This window comes from Acomys russatus, unplaced genomic scaffold, assembly GCF_903995435.1.
Source record: "Acomys russatus unplaced genomic scaffold, mAcoRus1.1, whole genome shotgun sequence".
Taxonomy (NCBI): Eukaryota; Metazoa; Chordata; class Mammalia; order Rodentia; family Muridae; genus Acomys; species Acomys russatus.
In genome coordinates, this window is record NW_026131643.1 from 93,829 (window position 1) to 119,016 (window position 25,188).

The 25,188-nt window shown below is 48.2% G+C and overlaps 1 protein-coding gene across 1 annotated transcript in view; it reads right to left on the bottom strand.

The window, feature by feature from the left end:
* Window positions 1–24,921, bottom strand: part of LOC127186347 (EMILIN-2-like) — a gene marked incomplete at its 5' end in the record, with an annotated part of 44,954 nt that extends 20,033 nt beyond the window's left edge. The window contains 3 exons of the mRNA XM_051142758.1: window positions 2,251–2,426; window positions 24,063–24,185; window positions 24,663–24,921. Coding sequence (XP_050998715.1) covers window positions 2,251–2,426; window positions 24,063–24,185; window positions 24,663–24,921 — 558 coding nt within the window. The remainder of the gene's footprint in view (window positions 1–2,250; window positions 2,427–24,062; window positions 24,186–24,662) is intronic.
* Window positions 24,922–25,188: the final 267 nt, after the last annotated feature.

A 25,188-nucleotide genomic window follows, 5' to 3' on the forward strand; every position in this document is an offset into this window, starting at 1 on the left:
CTGCCTCTGCCTCTGCTTCTTCCTTTTTTTGTAAGACCCCACTAATATGACAAAATAAAAGGGGAGGGAAAAGGAACACCCCAAAGCATATACAATTGGAATCAAATGTTTTTAGACTAAGTAACAGCAGCATCAAAACCCACAGAAAACTGAGCAATGTCTTAATAATTCTGAGGAAAAATTATGTGCCTACACCCCTAAACGCATGCACGTGCACACACACCACACACACACACAACTACATGTATGCAAAACAAAAGTTCACCTCCTGCATCATCTTTTCATGAATGTACTGGAAGGGGCTGGGGATGCAGCTCAGTGGCAGACTGCTCATCTGTCAAGCACAGAACCCTGAGTTTTAGTTCCAGAATCTCATGAACCATGCTTGGTGGCTCACACCTGCAAACACTGGGTGGTAGACACAGCAGGGCCAGAAGTTCAAGGCTGTTCTTAGCTACATAGCGAGCCTGGGCTGTGTGAGACCTTATCTCAAAGGAATGAAAGAAAGAAAAGACAAGACAGCAATGGGGGGCTGAGTTCAAGCCAGATGAAGGAGCAGACTGAGGAAACAGATTCCAACTAAGAGAGGCAGGTTAAGACCCCAGGGTAATGGGCGGAGCTTGACAGGTTACAGGTGTGTGAGAAGATTCCTGGGGATTTCTTTAAGCAAATGCTGCCACTGTGCCTGGACATGACAGGGCGACATAAAGGTAACAGATGAGTTTGGATTGAAATAGGGATAAAAGTGTTGAAGCCCAAACAAAGGGAAAATACATACAATTCCCAACTTTAAGGAATGCATAGAGCACTGCAGGGCTCAGCTATAAAATTCTACTTAGTTACTCCATTCTACACAGCAAATATTGACCATGCATAAAAATTGTATAACTGGAAAACACTGCTGTCCAGTGGACAAAGGGAGTTACGCCTTCACTCTCCATAATGACAATAGATAAGGAGGTCAATTCCTAGACTCAGTCAGCTACTACTCAAATGAGCTGGAGGTGTGGCTGAAGGATAGAGCACCAGCCTACCACTAACAAGGCCCTGGGTTCAATCCCCAGCACAGGAAGAAAAGCAAAAAGTGTTGACAGTAACTGACCTTTGAGGCAGAAAGTGAAGAAGTTCATTGCTGTCCTCCCACTAGTCCTCATAAAACATTGATTTCTGATATTACACATATGCTTAAACTGTGATAAAGTAAAATTTGCCCCTAAAAAATTCTTTGGGATTCAACAGACCCCTAGTTCACATATCTCACAGATACGTCATCTGCCACTGTGTCTTGCAATGCCTGCCCAACACTTACCTTGTATGAGTTGGGAACTGTGTTCTCCTTATGTCATAATTACCCCAAATGGCTTTCAAGATAAAAAAGAGCAATAAGGGATGGAGAGACGGCTCATTCAATGGTGGTCAGCAGTCCATAGTTAAGAGCTGTATCAAATCATTGCCTTATATATGTTAAGCACATCCAATGTCTGAAAATTTACTATTTTAAAGTAAAATATATATATATAATTTCCTGTGCTTTGCAAACACTAACTGATATGCACTGCTTTGGTAATAAAACTTATTTAACCATTTACTTTACAAAAATATTTTGACACATTACTAGTTTAAAAACTTAAAGCACCTCATGGGAAAATAAAAAAACCAACAACAATTTAACATCGAATTTCACAGAAAAAAGTTGGCCTGCATTTGTTTGAAATTAAAAAGAAGGGGAAATAAAATTGATACAAGGGCAAAACAGTAAGAAAAGAAGTTAGGGACAGAAGTGCATCCACGTTATCCTTAAGAGGGTCAGAGACACATGAGAATTCTGACTTTGGGCTCAGCTTTGCAAACAGCTCATCCGGACAGAAAAGGATCACGTCTATTTATTTTTATTTTACTTAATCACTGATGTATTCATTTGTGGAGACAAGATCTCACCATGTTGCCCAGGCTGGGCTCAGATTCTCAGTGTGGTCCTCCTGCCTCTGCCTGCCAGATGTGCACCACCAACTCCTGCCTGATCTGCATATGTTCAAGACTCTCAGCTCCTTGGAATTCAGCTACATGAATAAAGGAACTAATTGACAAGTGGCTCCAATGACGCAACTTACTTGCAAGGAAGTGTGCCTCACACAACTACTCCTGCCCCTTCAAATAGCGTTTCCACCGCATGAGTATTCAGTCGTCCGTCGTGGACCCTACCATTTGCAGCGCACCGGCAACAAAACAGGCCCACCAATGAGACATTACCTGTGGCTTTCTTTAGGTTGTTTCTTGGCCGAGCAGGTGGGGGCCGGGGGGTCTTCATAGGGTCTTTGGGACTTTCTTGGCAGTCTGCTCCTCTAAAACCAGGACAGCACCTCCATTCCAACTGTGTCACTATCTTGTACCTGGTGACAAATCTGGGTCTGAAGTTTACCCGGTACCTGGAGTCAGAGAGGACAGCGTCTCACCTTAGTGACCACTAGTACGAGCGTCTCCAGACCTCCCCTCCCACACTGGACCTTGTTAGCTATGATGTGCAATGTCCTGCCCAGGTTCTGCTTTAAATACTTTGTTCCTAAAATGGCGGCTCTGTTTTGTGAGGTTCTGGAGGCCTTAGGTGGGGCCTAGCTGGAGCAGGTGAGCTCCTGGAAGCATGGTACCCCTGCTGACTTCTCTTCCTGCCTAACATGTGTACAGCCACCCTCCATCACATGCTCTCCTGTTAGACAGCGAGGATCCACGCAGCCACGAATCAAAACAGGACCTTCGGCCTGTAAGTTGTTTCCACCAAGCACTTGATTTGGTCACTTGCCGCCCCCCTTATTCTTTGTTGTTTTATTTTTGTTTGGTGGGTAGTTGTTTGATTTCAACAGGGTCTTGCTATGTAGGCAAAACTGACACCCAACCCACCATCCTGTCGAGCCAGCCCCCCGAGTGCTGAGATTACGAAGGTGCCATCAGACCTAGTGTTCCTCTCTCTTAGATCTAGGGGGCAATCTGTCCCACAACATCTATTCAATGTGGGCAGATTTCAAAACGAGTTTTCACTTCACCAGCAATTTCCCTCCTGCAACCCACAGCTCTTCGGGGGTGCTCTCTCGGTGCAAACCAGGGCTATTTTGCATTGTGTTTCAGGGAACCTCCCTGAAGTCCTACTCCCCATAAACCCCCACAGCCACCTCCCTCCCTGTGAGGCTTCGGCAGTGGCACTCACACCTCTTTATAAAGGTGGATAGAAAATTAGAAGCTGCTGCCATTTAGATGAATGTCCCATGCGACAAGGGCTTGATCATCCCTCGGTGCAATCTCTTGGAGGTGGGCCTTAGCGGGAGGACGTTAGGTTGTTGGGGGTGTGCCCTTGAAGGGGATATTGAAATCTTAGCCCTGCCCACCCCTCTTTCACAGGTCCCACCATGCTTGGCTGCTTCTTAACTCAGGCCCCAAAGCAACAGGACCAGCCAAGGACTGACGCCGTTCCTGCCTGAAAGCCCCGTTCACAGCTCATGCGTCAGGAGTGACAGTGTAGCTCAGGGGTTGAGCTCTTGCCTAACGTGGATGTGACATTTGAAATAAATAAATGAATGATAAATTACGAAGTGTGTGTGTCCCTTGACACAATAGATCTTTCCAGGTAACCGTAAAATCCTCTGGACCCACTGTTGGACCTGGGACACCTCATGAGCCAGCAGCTCAGGCACACACGCGTGGGCCAAAAGACCCGCTCAGCTAGACCTCTGCTCACAGCCAGACAAAAGCCCAACCACACAGGCCAGCCCTCCTGTGCTCTACCCGACTCCCAGTGTCTGGCCAAGAGCCATCTTCCCTTGATCCCTCCTCACTTTCTCATCGTACCACACTAGCGCTAGCAGCTGGCCTTCTCTACAAGCCAATTTCCAGAGAGAACGGGCTTGTATCACTTCCTCGGGGAACAGCTCCAAGTTAAGTTCCAGCTTTGGAGCTGTGTGCTCACGTTATGTTCCTGGGAAAGTCACAAATTACTGCAGAGAGCAGTCTTGCACCCTCCCAAAGGGCAAAAGCAGATTTACCGGGTCCTCCACAAAGCCCCACACACACACCACCGTGGGATTCCTGGAAAGCTCCAGCTCAGCTGACCCCTTCCCTGGGCAGCCGTTCTCAACTCCAGCGTCAGACACCACCCAAGGAATGTGAACAAATGCGGGCGCCTCAGAGATGTTCCTTTTAAAGGGCCTGAGGTGGGTGTTGAGTGCACACATTTCGAGGTGCTCCTGAGAAAATCTTTCCAGAGACAATGAAGAGGAAGCCCAGTAAGTGAAAGGAAAGCAAGGGCAATCATGAGGCGTGGGTGAGCTCTGAGTCTCTGGCAGCTCTTCAGTGTCGTTGGTGGGGAAGGTGAGATGGCTGCACTCGACACTGAGCCGGACGTGAGCTTCAGCTCGGAGAACCACATGGTGGTGAAGAAGCAACTCTTCTTCTGACATCCACATGTATGCACGCACACACTTGGACACACATGTGTGAATACACACATGCATGCACTCACACACTACCACATATACATTCATACATACACTCAACTATACTCACACACATGCTAACACACATACACACATTGACACATGCACACTTGCACTCACACAGACACTCACACCACATGTATACAGCGCACACACAGGCACACTCACATAAGCATGCATACCATGAAGACACACATTCACACACACGTATATGCACACAGACACACATTCATACACACACATACATACTCACTATAACAGATACACACTTTTACACACTCACACAGATAGACATACATTTGCACGCTCAGACACATTCACATTTTCACACACAGACACATACACTCTCACACACATTCACACATAGACACACACATAATTATACATAGTCACACACACATGTAATTTTTTTCACACATATAATTTTAAACATTAAAAAATAATCACATTGGCCCTACTACTAAATTTTATCCCCTTGTCACAAGCAAGAAAACAGACCTGAGAGGTAAGATGAGTCACTCAAGTTCATTCTCAAGTGTTGCGACAGAAACTTCCGGGTCCTTCGGCACCACACACCCCCTCCCTGCATGCAGCCACAGCCAGCACTCTGGCAGTTTCCGTCAGCTCCGTGCAGCGTCCCACCTGGAGATGCCTCAGCCCTGAAACCTGAGGAAGTGTCTGACCTCCCCACACAGCAGGCTTTAGTCCAGCCTTGGGCTCCCTCCCAGCCCACCACAGAGTCCCTGCACACAGAGGGACAATCACCCTGCACGCTTTGCAGACAAGCAGCGTGTCACGTTGGAGGAATGTGTAACCTCAGAAAAACTCTGCTCCTCGGAGCATTAAATGGAATGTGAAGATGTGTTTACGTATGCCAGTACATGACAGTCTGCAGGAAACCTTCCGCTAAGGCTGCGTCCTTGACCAAAAGCCTGTGGTGGGCTGCCTCCTGCGCTCCCCCACTGGAGCCACCCTTCAGCCCTGAGCCAGGAGCTCATCACTGTGGGGAATGACCCTCTCTCCCAACTGTGAGGAAGGGTGTAGCTGCCGCCAGCTCACCACCACATAGCCAAGTCTCCCGAGTTCCCACCCTGCTCTGACTGCACGATCCACGCCCACCTGGCCGCAACCAGCCATTCGCACATGTCCCAAGGCTAGTGGAGGAAGAGAGAGATCACCCTACTGGCAGCAACAGCTGGAAAAGGTCAGGCAGACACAGGAAAGCTCAGAGGAATTTCTCCCTATATTAAGTGACGTTGGGCCTTGCTAGAGACTCCCCAGGTCTGCGTGGGGGGCCTCCAGGGGCACAACACAGAATCAACCAAGCCCCATAAACCCCAGTTGAGATGGGTTCCCACTGACATCATACCAAGCTAAGGGCTGCAGAGGTTGGGAGGAGCCACTACAATTGCCAGGAGCCCTAATCACACAGGGTACTGCAGAAGAAAAGAAAGAAAGAAAGAAAGAAAAAAGCCTATCACAACGTTTTACAAACTTTCAAGGGTGTGGCTTAGTGATGTGACAGAGCACTTGCTGGCTTGAAGGCCCTTACAAAAGTACTCACGGCCTTTACTTAGTGTACATTTCAGAGCTCCCCACGCAGATATGAAGGGTAACAGGCTCCATTTCCTCCTTCAGGGAACCCGCCCACCTCCTTGGTTTTGTGTCCCCAAGTGCCTGGCCTGTGCTTACAATGGGAGGGGCTCGCTAGCTGCTGACTGAGACACTTAGCTGATGTCCCCAGTGTAGAGCAGCCACACCAAGGAAACAGACAGGGGACACTCAAGGCAGAAGAGTGCAAGGCTGCTGGGCTGACTCAGAGACTCCCAGTCTCTCCCAATCAGGACCATGTCAGTGCCCTGTTTGTGTGGAGAAGCCCTGCCTACATCTGAGGTCAACAACCATCCTTTCAGTTAGAGAGTCTGTAGATGCACACCACCAGCACCCCAGCCCACACGGGGTTCATGTTTGGTGCTGTGCATTTGAGAGTTGGTGCAAACGCATAGTGGCCGGCAGCCACCACCGCAGTGTCTTATTGGCAGTTTCACTACCCGAAAAGTCCCCTGACTACCTAGCCTTCCTCATCCTCCTCCCCTGAGGGCCTCTGGCCTTCGCTTTCTCCCTCATTTCCCCACAATGTCTCATAGCTGTAACCACAGGGTTCTGGACTTCTCGGTCTGGCTTTCTTTGCTATGAGGGGCATTTCTAGTTCCCCCTGGCTTCATAGATTTACATATAATAGGCAGGCAGTCTACCACTGAGCTACGCCCCAGTCTGAGAGCTTTATTTTATTTTTTTTATTTATTTTTATTTTTTTTTATTTTTGGTTTTTTCGAGACAGGGTTTCTCTGTGTTAGCCTTGGCTGTCCTGGACTCACTCTGTAGACCAGGCTGGCCTTGAACTCACAGCGATCTGCCCACCTCTGCCTCCCGAGTGCTGGGATTAAAGGCGTGCGCCACCATGCCCAGCTATTTTAATTTTTTTATTATTATTTTATTTTTATCTACATTGGTGCTCTGCCTCCATATGTGTCTGTGTGAGAGTGTCAGGTCCCCTGGAACTGGAATTACAGAAGTTGTGAACTGCCACGTGAGTGCTGGTATTTGAACCTGGCTCCTTTGGAAGAGCAGCAGCCAGTGCACTTAACTGCTGAGCCATCTCACCGAAAAATGACCCAGAGCTGTGCTGTCTGAGGTGCCCACTAGCCACACAAGCTATTTAAGATTACCTTAAATAAAATTAAACATTTAATTCCAACAGCCACATTTCAAGTATGTAGCAGCACAAATGTTACCACAGAAAAATCTCACTGGACAGAGCTTTCTGTGGAGGATAAATGAGATCACATGAGAAGCTGCAGGGGCTCATCTGCTAGGCCTTGATTTCTGACCCCTTTTAAACCATCCTTTCTGAGACCAAAAGACTGTGAACAGACAGTGTGCACAACACTCCACATAGAGCTCAGACAGACAGCTTCCCCAAGAGGCCATAGGCTGCTGCTGTCAAGGGGCCATCCACATAGAACCAACAGCCAAGGCTACTGGCCTGCATTTGACATTTACCTATATTCTATTTACTAAACCTTGGCACAGACCCAAGTCTCAGCACCCCTGTGGGGACACACTTCAGCCTGAGACTTTTTCCAGAGAGCACACTTTCTAGTAAATTCTTTCCCTTCCGTTCGCCAGCCTGCCACAACCTGCAGCCAACTTTTCTGGCTTAACTTGGTTATGTGTGGTGCTGACAGCTGGTGTGAACCTGGGAGGATGAAGGAAGGAAGCACAAAGGATGACTCGTCCCAGACCCTCCTAGGAAATAAGCATGTGTGCCGGCATGCCACTTTTCCCCTCTGACCTCAACTCAAATTCCCCATGTAGCCGAGCATGACTCAATTCTCCAGCTCCCAGCTCCCAGTGCTAGGATCTCAAAGATTCACCACCAGCACCTCGCCTGCCTGCAAACACTACCACCAGAGCCACGTCCCAGCCAGCAGTTCTTTTTTTTTTTTTCCAAAATAAAATTGCACTTTAAAAACATATGACATAAAATTCAGCATCTTAACATTTACTCGTGTATTTATTAGTCCTGCGGACTCAAACCCAGAGCATCATGTAGCCAGCAAAAGCTCCACCTCAGAGCCCGCCTAGCCCATCATAACCATTGTTCTACGATCTGAGGGCGGTGTCCACCTCCAAGCCCTGTAACCAATGGACCCTCGCCGTTACGTAGCCCTGGTGGTCACTTGCCGGGTTGTAGCTCAGTGGTAGACTGCCTGCCTACTATGTGTTCAGTGGCTCTCGGGGCCTCACACATCGGTTCTCAACACACTTATCTCTCTGACTCCCACCCTGGCGGTTCTTTTCCCTGTTTCAGGGTGTGTCCAGGGTGTGTCCGAATTTCCTTCCCTTTTTACAAACTTGGTCTCCTTTTGACACTGACAAGACAGTAGACTGATTTTTTCTAGGAGCCACTGACATGTTTTTTCTTACTTTTGTGGGTGTTTGTTTTGTTTTGTTTTTGTCTGAGAATGAATAAATAAACAAGTGTTTTCTGTTTATTGACCCTCGGCCAAAAGCAAACACAGTCAGGCAGCGAAGGCCATAAAGTTGGAAGTGATTTCAGTGCTGAAATTTTAGAATTTCAAAACACTTCCCACTTGAATCTCGTGTTCGACTAAAAGTCAAAATGGTCCTCTTTACACCCTGGCCATCTCTAAAGATGGTCTATGTGACATAGGAGATGAACTCTCATCTGGGTCCCTCCCACGGCTCCGTTCCAAGTCAGGGTCCCCCTAACAGCTTAGAGCACAAACTCGAAATCAAAACTTTCATCTTTTTCTGCTACATTGCACGTCTTTAATTGGATCGCTGCATGGAGAACTTAACATGGAAGCAAAGAAATATAAAATATGTCGCTTGGCTCCTTAGGAAAATTCACTTGAACATTAAAAAGCCCGAATGCTTAGGCCACAATATTTTTTAAAATATAAAATATATATAATGAATCTAAATGTCAGGTTAATGAGCCTTGATTAAAGTCAGATTACAAGAAAGTTTTGTGTGTGTTTCAAAGTAACAGACCCTAGATCAAAGCAATTGCGATCAGAGTGAAAAATGTCCTTCTAGAAAGGCCGTCTGGTTCCGGGTACAAGGGTACGGTAGCTGGGGAGAACATGATCACAAGCTTTTCTATTTCCTCTTGAATTAATTTCCTTATGCACTTCGGGGGGGGGGGGGATGGGCGAGTTAGGTTTCCAAACTCAAAATCCTTTTCACCGCTCAGCATTTTGCCCTGGTCCTACAGAATAATGAGCAGTCTCGCCCATAATTTATAATTACCCTGGAAAACAGAAACAATCTTCATTCCTAAAGAAAGGATTAAAGAAAACTTCCGTGCCTCAGTGTTGAGCCATCCCTCAGCCAGCAGCAGCAGATAATGGGGCTTACATCTCTGGATTTGCTCAGACAGGAACTACTACTGAAGATGAGGTTATCGGCACTGGCACCATCCACCCCTGAACTGTCGCTTAGGGCTGCGTTCCAAGGAGGCCACATCCTTAGCTGTGAGAAATACATCCTCGAATCAAAACTCTGGGCGTTGGGAAAGAAAAGGGATTCTGAGACTGAGCCAGTGCACATGCTTTTTTAACTAAGAGCTCCCTGCGAAGAGGCCGTCCCTGTTGCGGGCTGCTCCCCCAATCTATACGGCTACACTTCTCATACCTCTGTCCTGTTTCCTCATTCCCAGCTGTGGAATCACAGAGAAACCAGCTCCAAGTCACTCCCTAATAAACTCACCCTGTGTTCCCACAGCGTGGACCATGAGAACATCTGCTGGCCTGAGCCAGGAGGCTCATCACAGACCAGCTTCCCGTGGTCTGTGTGCCCGGCCTTTCTGCTCAGAGCCACTGAAGAAGTATTTAATTTTTAGTTGTGTGTGTGTGTGTGTGTGTGTGTGTGTGTGTGTGTGTGTGTGTGTGTGTGTGTATGCTAATTCATATATACTACAACGTATATATGTAGGTCGACGGACAATCTGTACAAGCCAATTCTCTCTTTCCATCATGTAGCAGAGTCTGGGCACCGAACTCTTTTTGCCAATCTTGGTGGCAGGTGCCTTTGCCCACTGACTCATCTTGCCGGCCTAGGAACTCTATTTCGATGATCCAGTTTCTTTTTAAAGTGCATGAATTGTTCTACAAAAATCACCATAATTCCAAAGTTATCTTTCACTCAACTCAGATTTTCGTGAGTTTTTGCTGTCTGTCCCACCCATCTCAATGTTCTCACCCCCGTAAGTGCACCCCCCTTCCATGTCCTCAGAACACTCTGGGGTTGGGGATACTACACAAGATTTGGCTGCACCAGCCCACCGCTAATCAATTCCAGGCCTTTCTGTAAAGTCTCTGGACTGTGGCAAGCCTTTCAGCCACACCCGTAGCATGGTGGCAATCACTCAGAGACACAAAAATCTAGACACTGAAGAAGACGTTTCTCTGTGGATGTTAAGAGGTTCTTCTGTTGTGCCAATTTATTCTCACTTTAAAATCATCATCACCATCATCTAGGAAATGAAAACACTTGTGTTTGTCTTCCAAGCTGTGACCACACTGGGAGAAAGGATAAAAATACTAGAGCTAGGAAGTTTGGCACATCCTACAGCCTAGGAGTCCATAAACAACACAGCGGGGTGAAGTGGTCTCATCTCTCTGTGGAAGAATGCTGCCAAAGCCCTGACCTCCACAGCAGGTTCTAAACTGATAACAAGCATTGGGGGGGGGGGGGGGGGGCACTGCTTGGCAAGATGAAAAGAATTTCTGGGGCTGGGGAGACAGCTGACTCAGGGAAGTACTTGACACACACACACACATACATACACACACACACACACACACACACACACACACACACACACACACACGTGACAGACCTGAGCTCAGATCTCCAGCACTCACACAAAAAACTTGCTGTGGTAGTACCTGGTGCTAGGAGACTGGGGCTTGCTGACCAGTCTACCAATCAGGTTCAATGAAGAGCCCTATATTTAAAAGAAAAAAAAAAAAAAAAGGTGGAAAACAATTGAAAAATAATTCCTACTATCCACCTTTGGTGTATATGTATAGCCATGGGTATGTGCATACCTGGGCACACAGTCGCACGCACACATAGACATAGACACACACACACACACACACACACACACACACACACACACACACACACACACGAGCAAAAAGAATAATTGCATAAGCTCTTAGTGGGAGGGAGACCAGAAACGCCCCATGGAAAGATAGGAAGTAAAGAACACTTTCCGCAAGACTGACTGCAGCGTGGCACTAGGTGCAAGGACAGCTATATGTTGTACATCCCTCATGTTACACTCTCCAAAGCCCTCGCGCGCGTGTACTTAAGGGACTAGGTTTTTATTAGACAGTTTTGAAGGCATGGGGACCCGTTTCTAGGTGAACCCAGTGTGGTTCTGCGATCCACCACAGAACCCAGGAGGTCCAGTGAGGCACGGAGCTCTTCAAACCAACATTATCTATTCTATCTGGGAACCAAACGCCAGGTCTTACGAGAAGAGAGCGAACGTCGTGCTTCCATCCAACCCTTCTGGGCACCCAGGCCTTTCCCCGAGCCACCAGCATCCAGTGTGCAGACACTTTACCTGTCTGGAGACCATATGCCCAGGAAACACACAAATTTGTCACCTGAAAATCAGACATCCCACCTCTTCCAACTTCAGCTGCATCAGCACTGAGCTGTGTGAAATCCCTGTACAGCGGATTTGGCATGTAAGTAAACACACTTGCTATAAAACCAAAACTACAGGTTCTTTCCATAATCATGAATTCAGCTGGCCACGTGACAGAGTTAAGGCCCAACTATCAACCGAAAAATAGGGAGGGCAAAGTGGTTTGCAGCCTTTCCTCCATTTCATAGCTGCTTCTGTTTGTCTCATTTGGTCTACTGGGTAGGAGAAGGGCCCTTGTTCGATGCCCGCGGCCCTAGCTTAGGGATCAGACGTAGGCCTGGCAGTTTGTTTAATGGAATGGAGTAGCTTGGCCCCTCCGAGCTCCCTGTGGATTCCCAGTGGCTCATGCCACTCATGCAATCCTAATTTCCCATTTCCAAGGCTGTGGAGGTGAGGTGTGTCCTCAGACCCCATCACGGCTTTTTGTCTAATTCTGCCTCTGCTATGTGTGTAGCACCTCAGCTATTCCTCAGAAAATCAGAAGTCACCTTCTGATCAATGCAAATGGCCCTCTGCTCTGTAGCTCGTGGTAATTCTTCAGCTACGGTATGACTATGTACAAGTGGCACTGTCTTCGCAACGGAAAGAAACGAAATGTTAACGAAAAGTTATCAGCTACTGGTACAAAGCACAACACGAGTAAAGCTCAGAGTAATTATGCTCAATAAAAGAAGCCAGGTTAAAGAAAGACTGTATTCCATGTGGTACTATTTATAGAAATTTCTAGAACATTCCAAACTGAGCTATAATAATAATAATATAAAAAAGCAGATATTGGCAGCTTCCATTGAAGACTTGTTGGCAAGGGTGGATGGAGGGATTCCAAGGATGGCTCCACCCACAGTGGGCTGGCCCCTTCCCCACCAATCACTAAGAAAATGCCTTACAGGTTTGCCTACAAACTGATCGTATGGAGGCAGTTTCTCTGTGGAGTCTCCCTCCTCTCCAATGACTCTAGTTTGTATCCAGTTGACATAAAACTAGCCAGACAGCTACCCCCCTTGCCAGCTCAATGCAGAGGGACTATGAAGCCACAGCCTTCCCCTTTCTTGTTCATCCCAAGACCATACGTTAACATCGATGTCACAATAAAAACACTTTTATAAGCTTGAAAAGGCCCACAGTCTTTATAAATTCAAACACTTTAAAAAGTCAATTCAAGAAAAAAAAATCTAGTCTCTTTTAAAATTCAAACTCTTTTTGAGGCTAGCCTGGTCTACATAGCGAGTTCCAGGACAGCCAACACTACACAGAGAACCTTGTTCCAAAACAAAACAAAACAAAACTCCAAAATCCTGTAAAACTCCAAAATCTTTTTAAAAGTTCAAAATATCTCAATTGTGGGCTCCTCTCCTTTAAAATAAATTTTAAATATATATATATATATATATATATATATGTATATATATATATATATATATGTATATATATATATATATACATATATATATATATATATTTTTTTTTTTTTTTTTTACTTCAAGAGGGAAGGGCCAGCACACAGTCACAATCTGAATAAAGCAAAGCCAAAACCCCTACTGTGTCACTAACCTCAGTGACCAATGTCTGGGATCCTCTTGCGGTCTTGCACCCACCACAGTGCACAGTTTGTCCCCTAGGCTCTGGCAGTCTCCGCTCCATCCTGCTTCCCCTAATGCTCATCCATGGTTCTGGCATCTCTAAATTCCTGGCGTCTCTTACTGCAACTGGGATGCACTTTTCACCAACAGCCTCTCCTGAGCTGTCTCCAGGGACAAGCCTGCCACACGACACCAAGTCTCCACTGCCCTCCATGACACTCTCCTCACTTCCAAATCAGTACTACCTGGGTGACTCTTACACTACCAAGCTCAGCTGCCAGCACAGAGTAATACCTTGGCCTCCTCTGGAGCACAGCTTCTGTGTGCTGACTCTGAGGAAACACTTCCCAGAAGATTTCACCTCACTGATGCTGGTCTCTTCTTAGTCACCGCTAATTTCTCAGCTCCAGCCGACCAGCACAGGCTGGCCCAGCAAAGCAAAGATTTCACTTCACTGGTTCTGGTCTATTATTAACCACAGCTGAGTCTTCAGCTGCAGCTGACCAGACAACGCATAATATTAATTCAAAATAGCGAATGCCTCGAAGGAGTCTTTAAACTTCCCTCTGGCACGTCACAAGCCTGGCCTCCCCCATTGCCCTCAACCCAATACTCAATGGCTTTTTAGCCCAAAGTCCTCCCAAAAACACAATCAAGACTGTCACAGCAATATCCCATAATCTTGGCACCAATTTCTGCCTTAGTCAAGCTTAATATTTCTGTGATGAAACACCACGACCAAAAGCAGGTTGGGAGGAAGGGCTTATTTCACTCACAGTTCCAAACAACAGTTCATCATCCATAGTCCGTCACTGAAGGAAGTCACACAGGAGCCGAGGCAGAGGCCATGAGGGGTCAGGTGGGCGTGAGTGCTACTTACTAGTTTTCTCTGCCAGTTTTCTTAGCGAACACAGGGCCACCTGCCCAGGGATGGCACCACCCACAATGGGCTGGGTTCTCCCCCAATCAACCGGTAATTAAGAAAATGCTCTACAGGCTTACCTGCAGCCTGGCTTTAGAGAGGCTTTTCTCAATTGAGCCTCCGCCTCTCAGATGACTTTGGCTTCTGTCAAACTGGCTTAAGCCTAGACAGCGCAGCACAGCACCTTAATCACAGTGTTGTTTTTGTGGGTATATACACAGCCTGAGACAGTAAAGTCACACAACTTCAGACACATATTTGTATCAAAGCTGGTGTGTTTGTGTGGTTGGTTTAAGACAGGGTCTCTCTATGTAGCTCTGGCTGTTACATAGACCAGGCTGGCCTTGAACTCACAGAAGATCTGCCCGACTCTGCCTTCTGACTGTGGCACCTGCGTCACTGCGGTACCAAGTCAAGGGCAAGGGACTGCGGGTTTAACACACAATAAAACAACGGATCCTTCGTGCTAAGAAAGCAGCAGCAGCAGCAGCCTTTATTCAGCGTCCAAAGAGCCTTTTTATAAGCAGCAAAGCAGGAATGCCACTCGCAAGTGAAAGCCCTCAAGAGGTGATTGCGCACACAAGGGAAGGTCCCAAGGAAGGGAGGGGTGCGTTCTCAGAGCGGTAACCATGTCCAGCTAACCATCATAAGCACAGACACGGAAGGTGCTAAAAACAGGACATGTAACAGCAAGACAGGCAGGCAGCCCTGTTGGGCCTGGTTCCCACACCTGACTTCTGGGATGAAAAGCATGTGCCACCACACACTATAAAGCTGGGTTTTTGTTTTGTTTGTTTTAAGAAAATGAATCATTTCTGCATCAAGTGTTTTAGGATCTCCAGATCTGGCTGGTGCTGCAGCTCTGAGCGAAGATGTGAGGTTAGCACATATGAAGGCCCATGCTCAATCCCAGCACCAAAAAGTAAAAATAAATAAATAAAATCTCTGAGTCTGAGGAAGCAAAGTGCTCTGGCCTTGACTCACAATCTCGAGTCTCAAGTGTGAGGTGAAGGCAGCAGCTGAGTCCTTGCTAAATGAGGAGCCGGCTTCTGTAATACATCAGGCTCCTCTCTGACAACATAGGCAATTGGTTTGCCTATTGGAAACTTAATTGTGGGGTTTTTTTTGTTTTTTGTTTTGTTTTGTTTTAACTTTTAAAGTATAGAATCAGGGGCTGGAGAGATGGATCGGGTTAAGAACATTTTTTTTCCTTGCAGAGGATCCAGGTTCAGTCCTCAGCACCGACACGGTGGCTCACAACAGCTGTAACTCCAGTTCCAGGGGATCTGATGCCCTCTTTTGACTTCCCTGGGCACCAGGCACCCGCGTTGAGCACATACATATATGCACATGAAACATCCATACACAGAGACAGTAAATTAAAATAAAGTAAGTGTAGAAGTACAGTGTAGAATACAGTCAAGACAGGACTTCAAATAATAAAGAAATACATGAAACCCTGTCTTTAAAAAAAAAGCCGGGCGTGGTGGCGCACGCCTTTAATCCCAGCACTCGGGAGGCAGAGGCAGGCGGATCGCTGTGAGTTCAAGGCCAGCCTGGTCTACAAAGTGAGTCCAGGATGGCCAAGGCTACACAGAGAAACCCTGTCTCGAAAAACCAAAAAAAAAAAAAAAAAAAAAAAAGCAGAAAACAGCTGGGCAGTGGTGGTGCACGCCTTTAATCACAGTTCTCAGGAGGCAGAGGCAGTTGGATCTCTGGGAGTTCAAGGCCAGCCTGGTCTACAGAGTGAGTTCCAGGACAGACAAGGCTACACAGAGAAACCCTGTCTCAAAACAAAAACAAACTAACAAAAGCAGAAATTCATCTGGCGAGATGGGTAAAGCAGTCCATCCCCAGGACTATAGAAGATGTTCTAGAAGCTGACCTGCACAAGAATGTCGCGGCACTCACACCCCAACAACAAAAAGACAATACTGAGTGCCAGTCAGGTAACGATTTTGGTGTGCAGAGTTGGTACCCCCCTCGCTGCTCAGTTCAGGGAACAAGCTACCTGTACCAGCCAGGGACTCTGCGGATTGTCTTGAACTTGTTTTCTGCAGGGATGCAATGCAAAAAACACTGTCCCTGTGGTAAGGCCACGCAATGCTGCAGCCGATGCACTGTGATGGGAAAGAGAGCGTGGCCTATGCTGCCTGCTGTGCTGACTCCACATACTGCTTTCAGAAAGTCCCTCCAAGGATGGAAACACCTGACCCACTAACCAAGCCTGGACACTGCCTCCTCTACAGGCTGGATCCAAGAGTCTGGAAGGTTCAGCATTTTAAGAAAAGCTTGCTGCTGCCTCCCTGCCAAAGCCATTCAACCAAACACATGAGAAGACTGGACGAAGAGGTCTCCAATTCCATCACCAGGAGGGAGGGAGGGAGAGAGGGAGGGAGGGAGGGAGGGAGGGAGGGATCTGTGGTCTGACAGGAGCCAGAGGATGGCTTTAATGGAGGCAAGCCTCCCATGAAGCACTGGGTTGCATAACCACCCCACCCTGAGCCCTGAGCTCTGTCACAATCAGCAGCTCCTTCCCTGAGATGCACAGAAAAGCTTCAGTTAGAAGAAAAACAAGCTGCGTCTCCCCAACCAAGGTTGACGGTGGTTTTATGCCTTTGTTGCACTCTCCCTGTCTGGCAGGTGCACGGAAACAACTTCCAGCCTGAAGGAAGGTCCTAGCACATTTTTGTTTGTATGGTTGGCTGGTTGGCTAGTTTTTGTTTGTTTTGTTGTTTTGTTTTGTTTTGAGCCATGGTCTCACTATATAGTCTTGCTGGCCTGGAGCTCACTATGTACAGCAACCTGTCCTCAATCCCACAGAGACCTGCCTGCCTCAGGCCCCTGTGTGCTGGGAGTAAAGGCGTGCATCTCACTGCTGAGCTAATCTCTGCAAAGAGATAACCAGTTAAGCCCACTCAAGTCCAGAGATGGGAGACTGGAAAAACACAGAGAAGCCCCAGCAGATTCTCTTTCATGGAAACGACCAACTTGAGAAGGGTTTGTCCAAACTGGTTTGCTCTTAGCCAAGTGCATAATGAAATATTGTCCTGAAAGGCTGACATGGCAAAGCAAAGATTTTAAGCATATTTCCTCATCTTTTGGTATTCTTAGGTGGAAAAAAATAAGAACTGCTGAGTCCCTCCAAATGACCACCCCAGAGAGTTTGCCTTCCACAGCATTTTTGGTCCGGGAATTAAACTTATCTGAACCCACCCACGACTTCTTAAAATAAGAAAGGGACGGACAAAAGCTAGTGGCAAGTTTAATTTTAATCATTTCGTCATTTTCCTCCAATGTGAACTGCTGTCACATTGAAAACTCCGGTAACCTCCCTTGATCCGTCCCAGTAAAACTGCTCTTTGTAACTATGCCATTGTAAAGACACCATTAGATTGGGTGTTCGATACTAACTTTAATCTGAGAATATTGATTCATAAAAGGACCAAAGCAGTTAACTCTGAGTCCCAGGGGTGGGTGGGTGGAGTGACGTCATGTGACCAGCAGTAAGTCAGGACACTGACAGACCGGAAGCAATCAGCCTATTGGCAGTTCATCAGCCTAAGCTTTAAAAGTCCCCGGGTGGAAGGAGGGCGTGGCTGTTACACTCTTCTACCTACTGCGTTATTCGCACTCAGCAACCATGAGCATATCCTAATTTCCTCCATATGTGGGAGGCTCCTGAAGGATTCTGGGGGTGTGTATCAAGGGGGTATAGCTTACATATGTGTAGCACAGCCCGGATCTAATCCCCAGCACCAAAAAACAAGACAACAGACCAAACAAAATCCAAGCAAAGTAGCAGCGTTTCAGCGGCGGAAGGGCCCGTTCGCATCAGCATCAACGGCATCAACATCCGGCTCTGCTGATCCAGCAGTTTGTCCGCAGCCAACAGCAAACACCTGTGGAGGCCGGAGCCCTTGCTGCGGTGCACTCCATAGTGGCCCTCACCGCGGGCTCTGTGCCCAGCACCTCTGAAGGTTCAAACACTTTTTAAAAGCTGGTCTTCAGCACATCCTTTCTTATCATCTCAGATCACCAGGTTATTTACTCTCTTTAGCTCTCCAACCTTCCTCAAACAAATCAGCAAGACCTTCAGCTACCGAGGCGTAAGGACGCACAAAACCAGGGCGAGCCCACCAGGCTTTTGGACTCACACCCTTGCGACAGTGGGGTTTTTAAGAGTCCTCTCGGCCAGACCGGCTGCCTTCGCTTGGCCTCCTTGCCACAGCTCTGCCTTTTAGGCCTGAAAAGCATGTGCCTTGCGTGCCTGGTGACGCCCCTATGTCTCACAGTGCGGTGATAAGGGTGGTATCTGAGAGCTTCGGCCAACTATCAAACCGCTTATCTTCGCAGCCCATACATGTTGCCACCCCACTGGCAGGATTGAAGCCACGGGGAGCCTGGCCTGGGCAGCCTATCACAGCTTCCTACAGGCCAGCTGCCCACACCCACACCACCTGCCCTTTTCTACTGCCTCAGAATTTTAACTCAAACATCATGTGCTAATGCAGATGGGACAGATCAACAGAAAAAGAAAGGCTCATTAATGGAATAAAACACACTTCAACAAGAAGTGGTGAGAGCAGCATGGAAGAATAGGGAAATAGAAGGATCCACAGGGTCCTGGAAACCTACAAGAAGAATTTTATGACAGGCAGATCTGGGTCCTGGGGTCCTCCTCAAACTAAGGCACCAGCCAAGGAGAATATAGGCAGTAAGCTTCGAACCCCTACCAAGACCTAGCCGATGAACAGGATATTCTCCACCGGTGAGTGGAGAGTGAGATCTGACTCTCACACGAACTCTGGTGCCCCTTTCTGACCACGTCCCCTGGATGGGGAGGCCTGGTGGCACTCAGAGGAAAGATAGCAAGTTACCAAGATGAGACTCGATATTCTAAGAGCATATATAGGGGGAGGAGATCTCCCCCAGTCACAGACATAGGGGAGGGGAGAAGGGGGGAAGCAGGAGGGAGGGAGGAATAGGAGGATACAAGGGAAGGGCTAACAATTTAGATGTAATATGAATAAATTAATTAAAAAAACAAGAAGTGACTATTTTCTTGTTTTTGTCTTTTAAGACCATGGCTACTGTTTAAATTATATTAAATTACATTACATTAAATTATATTAAAAAGGAAAATTAGAAAGGGAAACACAAAAGTTTTAGAGGTTTGTTTTATTGTGAAGCCAGGGATTGAATGCAGGGCCTTACGCAGGAAAGTTATTTTCCTGAGACCCCAGTCTCTGTCCTACCCACTCGGAGCTGGAGGGTGGGAGGCCACCAAAGTCTCCACAGCAGCCATGTGACCTTCAGAGTAAATGGTTGGTCTCTCCAACCACCTGGCAGGTGTTCCTCTGACACCAGCTCAACCCTCTGCAGGTGACTTGTCCCTTTAGTGCTAAGGAGCGAGGCTCCAAACAGCCAGCCGTGTGCAAAATGCCTGTTTAAAAGGTAAAAGGAGCCCTGTATTGGTGGCGCATGCCTTTAATCCCAGCACTCGGGAGGCAGAGGCAATCGGATTGCTGTGAGTTCGAGGCCAACCAGGACAGCCAAGGATACTTAGAGAAACCTTATCTTGAAAACAAAACAAAACAAAACAAAACAAAAAAAGGTGAAAGTAGAGGAAATAGCCCTCTGAACCAGATGGGATTGTGTTCCTGGAGCCATCTATGTGGGGAATTGTCTGGGGTTTGTTTTAGCCTTAAGCATCCTGTATTTGGGAGGGGAAGAAAAAACCAACCAAAACCAAACTATTTTTCCTGGCAAGGACCGGTCCTTAACAGACAACTTTCTTTCCAACTGTATGACCATCTGTTCCCCCTTGGAATCTGAAGATTAGAAGTGTCTTGGAACTTGACCCAGAACCAGCACCTGCTGCAGACTCCTGGTCTGCATTTTCCCTCAGCAGCCACAGCCGCAGGCTCTAAGTGTAGGCGCACTCCACCCAGATCCCTCTCGGGACTTGTCATTTTTAATTTTTTTTTTTTTTTTTTTTTTTAGTTAATAGGGCTGGGGATGCAGTCAGTTGTAGAAGGCTCTGGGATCAGTCCTTAGCAGGGGAGGGGACAGGAGGGGAGCGGAGGGGAGAGCACTAATACAGAAATAAAGAAAAAGCAGATAGAAGGCTGAGTAAAGTCAGACAGACCTGGAGCGCTGCAGACAGAGGCCCAGGGCCTGAGAGAACAAGCAAGCGTCTTCCCCAAGCCTGGCTGGGTCTTTACTCCCGAGGCCACCCTTCTCACAAAGTTCTCCACGGCAGCCAGGAGCCTCAACCCACCAACATCCCGACTGTCACAGGAACAAAGGCTGTTCTCTCTCTTCCTCCTGGCAGCATTCTTGGCTGTGGCCTTACAGAACGGATGGTGACGACGGCGGAGAACAGATACCGCAGCCCCGGTGCTCGGGAGGAGGCCCAGGGAAGAGGCCAGCCTAGGATATAAGGCCAGCCTGGGATACAAAACAAACAACAGCAAAACAAGAAGCAAGGGCCAGAGAGATGGCTCAGTGGTTAATAGCACTTGCTGCTCTCACCAAGGACCCAGGTTCAGTTCCCAGCACCCACCTGGCAGCTCATGACCATCCCTAACTGAAGTTCCAGGGGAATCCAATGCCCTCTTCTGGTACTCTGAGCACTAGGCGTTTGGGTGGTGCACATGCACACTTGTATGCAAAACACCCACACACATAAAAAAATAACTCTTAAACAGAGACTGAGTGTCAGAACACTCAGCAGTCACACGAGTATCTGTGGATTGGTTCTTGGATTCCAGGTTTTAGAAATGCTGTAGGGCTGCTTGGGACCCTCAGTTATGTAATGATGCTTGCCAGCAAGCCTGAAGACCCGAGTTCAACCCCCAGCACTCACACAAAGGTAGACCTGAGAGAATCACTTCCTGCGATGATTCTCTGACCCTGACCCTCAGGAGGTAACAAATGGATTAAGTCTAAGCTTTCAGCCCATGCAACGTAGTGAGGCTTCATCTCAAAAATAGTTAAGTGGGCCGGACAGGGTGGGGCTCACCTGCTGCCCACCCTGGGGAGGCTGAGGCAAGAGGATTGAGAGTTCAAGGCCAAGATAGGAGTAGAGAGAGAGACCCTGTCTCAAAGCACCAAAAATAAGACAACACCAGACACACACACACACACACACACACACACACACACACACACACACACAAGTCTCATGCTAAGAGAAAGAAGCTAGTGTCAGAAGGTTCCATTTGTACCCCTCCTCCTGGGCAGGCAGAGAAGACAGCACGTTCGTTAGAAGGGGATGGGTACAGGAACTGTCTCATCTTCAGTTACACAGCTGTATTCATTTGCCATAGCACATGGATGGGAGCGCTCTGCAAGGTGACTGTTACCATATGTGAATTACACTTTAACTAAAGGGCAAAGGGCAAGGAAACCAGAGGGAAAAGATTCCACATTATACAAGGCTGCCAGAAGGGGAAATGCAGGAGTGGGTGCTGATGACCCAGTCTCCCGACGGCATGGGAGAACAGGGGACTCCCATCCGTAGGAGCCTGAGCCCTGAGTCGGGAGGCAAAGCAAATGCAGACTGCTTGCATCTGAGCTCCTTGGACATCCTGGCCATGGACAGGCCGCCTCCAGATGCCACAAGTGCTAACAGCTGTTGGTCCAGCAGGAGAGTCTGGACTATCTGAAACCACTGCCATCAACATGATTACCTGGAGGTCCAGGCCAGCCTGGTCTATGTAGTCAATCTCAGGCTACATAGCAAACCTTGCTTCAACCCACCCCCAAAAAACACAAACAAACAAACAAAAAAAAAAACCCCACAATTACCACTGAGTATGCTGGTGCATGCCTTTAATCTCAGCCCCTCAGGAAACAGACACAGGCAGATATCTGAGTTTGAGGCTAGTCAGGATTACATAGTAGGACCCTGTCTCTAAATAAATAAATAAAAATAAATAAATAACCCTAGAAACACAAATGTATATGCATGTACATATGTATATATGTATGTGTGTGTGTTCTTGTATGTGCAGGTGTGTGAGGGTGTATTCAGTGTGTTTGCATGGGTATGCATGTGTGTTCATTGTATGTGCACATGTGTGCAGGTGTTTATGGAGGCAGAGATGTCAGGTGTCTGGCTCCCACACTCCACAAGGTCGCTCACTGAACCTGGAGCTCCGTGGTTTCAAGCAGAAGTAGTGACTGCTCCACAGTTCTGGGCTGGCTCGGCACTCACCATTCCAGCTATGTACACGGGTTAGGGAGTCAAGCTCATGTCCACAAGCTTGGACATCCTGGCCATGGACAGGGTGGGTAAAGACCCTTTACCCACCAGGCCATCTCTGCACCACCCCCCTCAAGTTTTATTTTTAATGAAAATTTTATCTCCAAATTGTCATAGTAAGAATCAAGATTTTAGACAGCCTCAACATATAGTTCTTGTATAAAGCGAATGGAATTGACTTGGCTGACAACTCATGGACTGTGAATTCTAAATCTAAATACAGACTCAGGTTGTCAGGTCTGAACCTCTGTGACGCCCGAAGACCTTGTATCAGCCTTTTCCCCATATGTTAAAAAGAGAATGCTTCTGGGGCTGGGGAGATGGCTCAGCAGTTAAGGGCACTGACTGCTCTTCCAAAGGACCTGGGTTCAATTCCCAGCACCCTCATGGCAGCTCACAACTGTCTATAACTCCAAGATCTTACATCCTCACACAGACATACACACAGACAAAACACCAATGCACATAAAATAAAAATAAATAATTAAAAGAGAGGGGGAGGGTTCCCCTGTTTCTGCAAGTTTGTATAGCTATCTTTTTGCCTCCCAGGAGTCTGCCTCCCTGCTTGTAGCTCCCCAAAGCAGCCTGGGTGGGACTCAGTGACCAACTCCTCCCTGCAGCCTGTTCCCTGCCCCCTGAAGTGTCTTAGCCTGCCCTGAGACTGGCCAGCAGCAGGACTGCCCACCACTGTCCATTCTGTGCAGCACCGACAATGTGCACGAAGACAAACAGCTTATTCTTGGTGGAAACAATCCCTACTGTCACGTGTCCCCAACAGCCTTTTATCCTAATCAGCCTCCTAGGATGGGATGTCCACACAAACTCAAAGGACTTCCTGATCACAATTGGATGAATACAGTGTGTTTGCAGAATCCGTACACTAACAAATCATTTCTCTCCTGGTTTTTTGTTTTTGTTTCTGTTTTTTTTAAATGCTGGAATCTTTATAAGCAAAAGGATGGCCGCTTGTCTTCAAGGGCTATATTCTATTCTGAGATCTACCTAGTGAGCCTGACCTGAGAAGAAAAGGGGTGTTCTAAAGCAACCCGAGGGGTTCAGTTTAGAAAGTCACCATGCTGAAGAGGACAGTGGGGACAAAACTCACCTATTTCACAGCACCAACCAGTCAAACTTCTCACTTAATCCTTCATTTAAAACACTGTAGAATCTTTATGTGCCCCAGAACATACAATATGGATCTAATTAGGTTCAGCTGCCTTATGTTAGTAATAAGAGAGAGAGAGAGAGAGAGAGAGAGGAGAGAGAGAGAGAGAGAGAGAGGAGAGAGGAGAGAGAGAGAGAGAGAAGATAGATAGAGAGAGAGATGTGGGTGGGGCTTTGTTCATCCTCTCCTGTAGCCCAGGGAATCACAAACTCCCAAATTTTGCTCATCTTCAAGGTTCACGAATGACACACTCTTAAATAGCCCAGAGTAGCTGGCAGCTGCGCAGCCCTCAAACTTTGTAGAGGGTCTGGAAGAGATTTCCACAAGAGCTAGGGCTCAGCTGTCTAACTCACCCACCCCATTTGGCCCTCGTGCTCCCCAACTTACACCAGAGCGGACGGACAGGGCATCTGGTTCCAGGGGCAGTTGTACTGTGCCTGAATAAAACTCTCGCTTCCTTCCTGCACTGTGCAGCTCACGTTCTTATTCACGATGAAGGCGCACCAGTTTCTGGGGTAGAAAGAGAAGAGCTGGGTAAACTTGGAGACCAATGTGGGGGAGGGGGCGACGAGCTGACCCAACAAGTTGACCTCAGGTCAGCCGCACCAAAGGCAGGAGCTTGCCAAAGCCGGCACGCCAGGGTGCCTCTTGTGTCTTTGGAGCACCAAGGAAGAGCCCTACACCCTGAGGTCTCCAAGACGTGTTGCGGGGGGGGGGGGGGGGGGCGGCGGGAGGAATCGGCGGCAGACTGCATAGTTCTGCCAGACCCTACCCATTGCCCAGTCCGCTTCAGGATGCTTGAGGCGCTTGGTGAGGACCACATGGTCAATCAGGGATGGTAACGCCCCAAAAGCCCGTGGGGTTCTCTCTGTTGCCTACCGTCGCCATTGGCTGGGCAGCTCCGGGGCCCGCAACTGGACTCAAAGGGGTCTGTGGGGACCCAGGACTCTAGGGGCTGGGGGACGAGCAGAAGCAGCGCGCACTTACTTGTTCCTGGCGCTGGGCCGCGCGTGGTACCCAGCCTGCGAGCTCCCGTGGCACAGTCCCGCGCCGCCCAGGGCCAGCAGGGCTAGGAGGGCCGGCGCCCAGCGGCACGGCGCACAGGGTCGGGAGGGGTCGCCTGCCACATGGTGCGCCCCACAAGGATGCAGGCTGCGGGGCCGGGGGACCGGGTAACGGGCTTGGGCGCTCGGAGGCCCCTCTGGCTCCTCGCCCCCACGCCTCTGCACTGGCCGCTCCTCAGTCCCTCAATGACGCACAGGTCCCCCCGGGTGCCGCCCTCTTTATTTCACTTCCCTCTCCGAAACGTGACCCTTCCCTTCACCACTTCTCGGCCCTTCGCCTCTCGGCAGGGGGTTCGGGGGAAAGAGCCAAAGGGTTAGGAACCGGGGTCTCGGTTACAGAATTTCCAATTACTTATTCCTTGGTCTCTTCCCTGGCGGCAGCTGCTCCGCCTTTCACCTTCCAAGCAGCGCGCCCCCAGCCCCTCCGGAAGTGCAGTAAGCGTCGGACA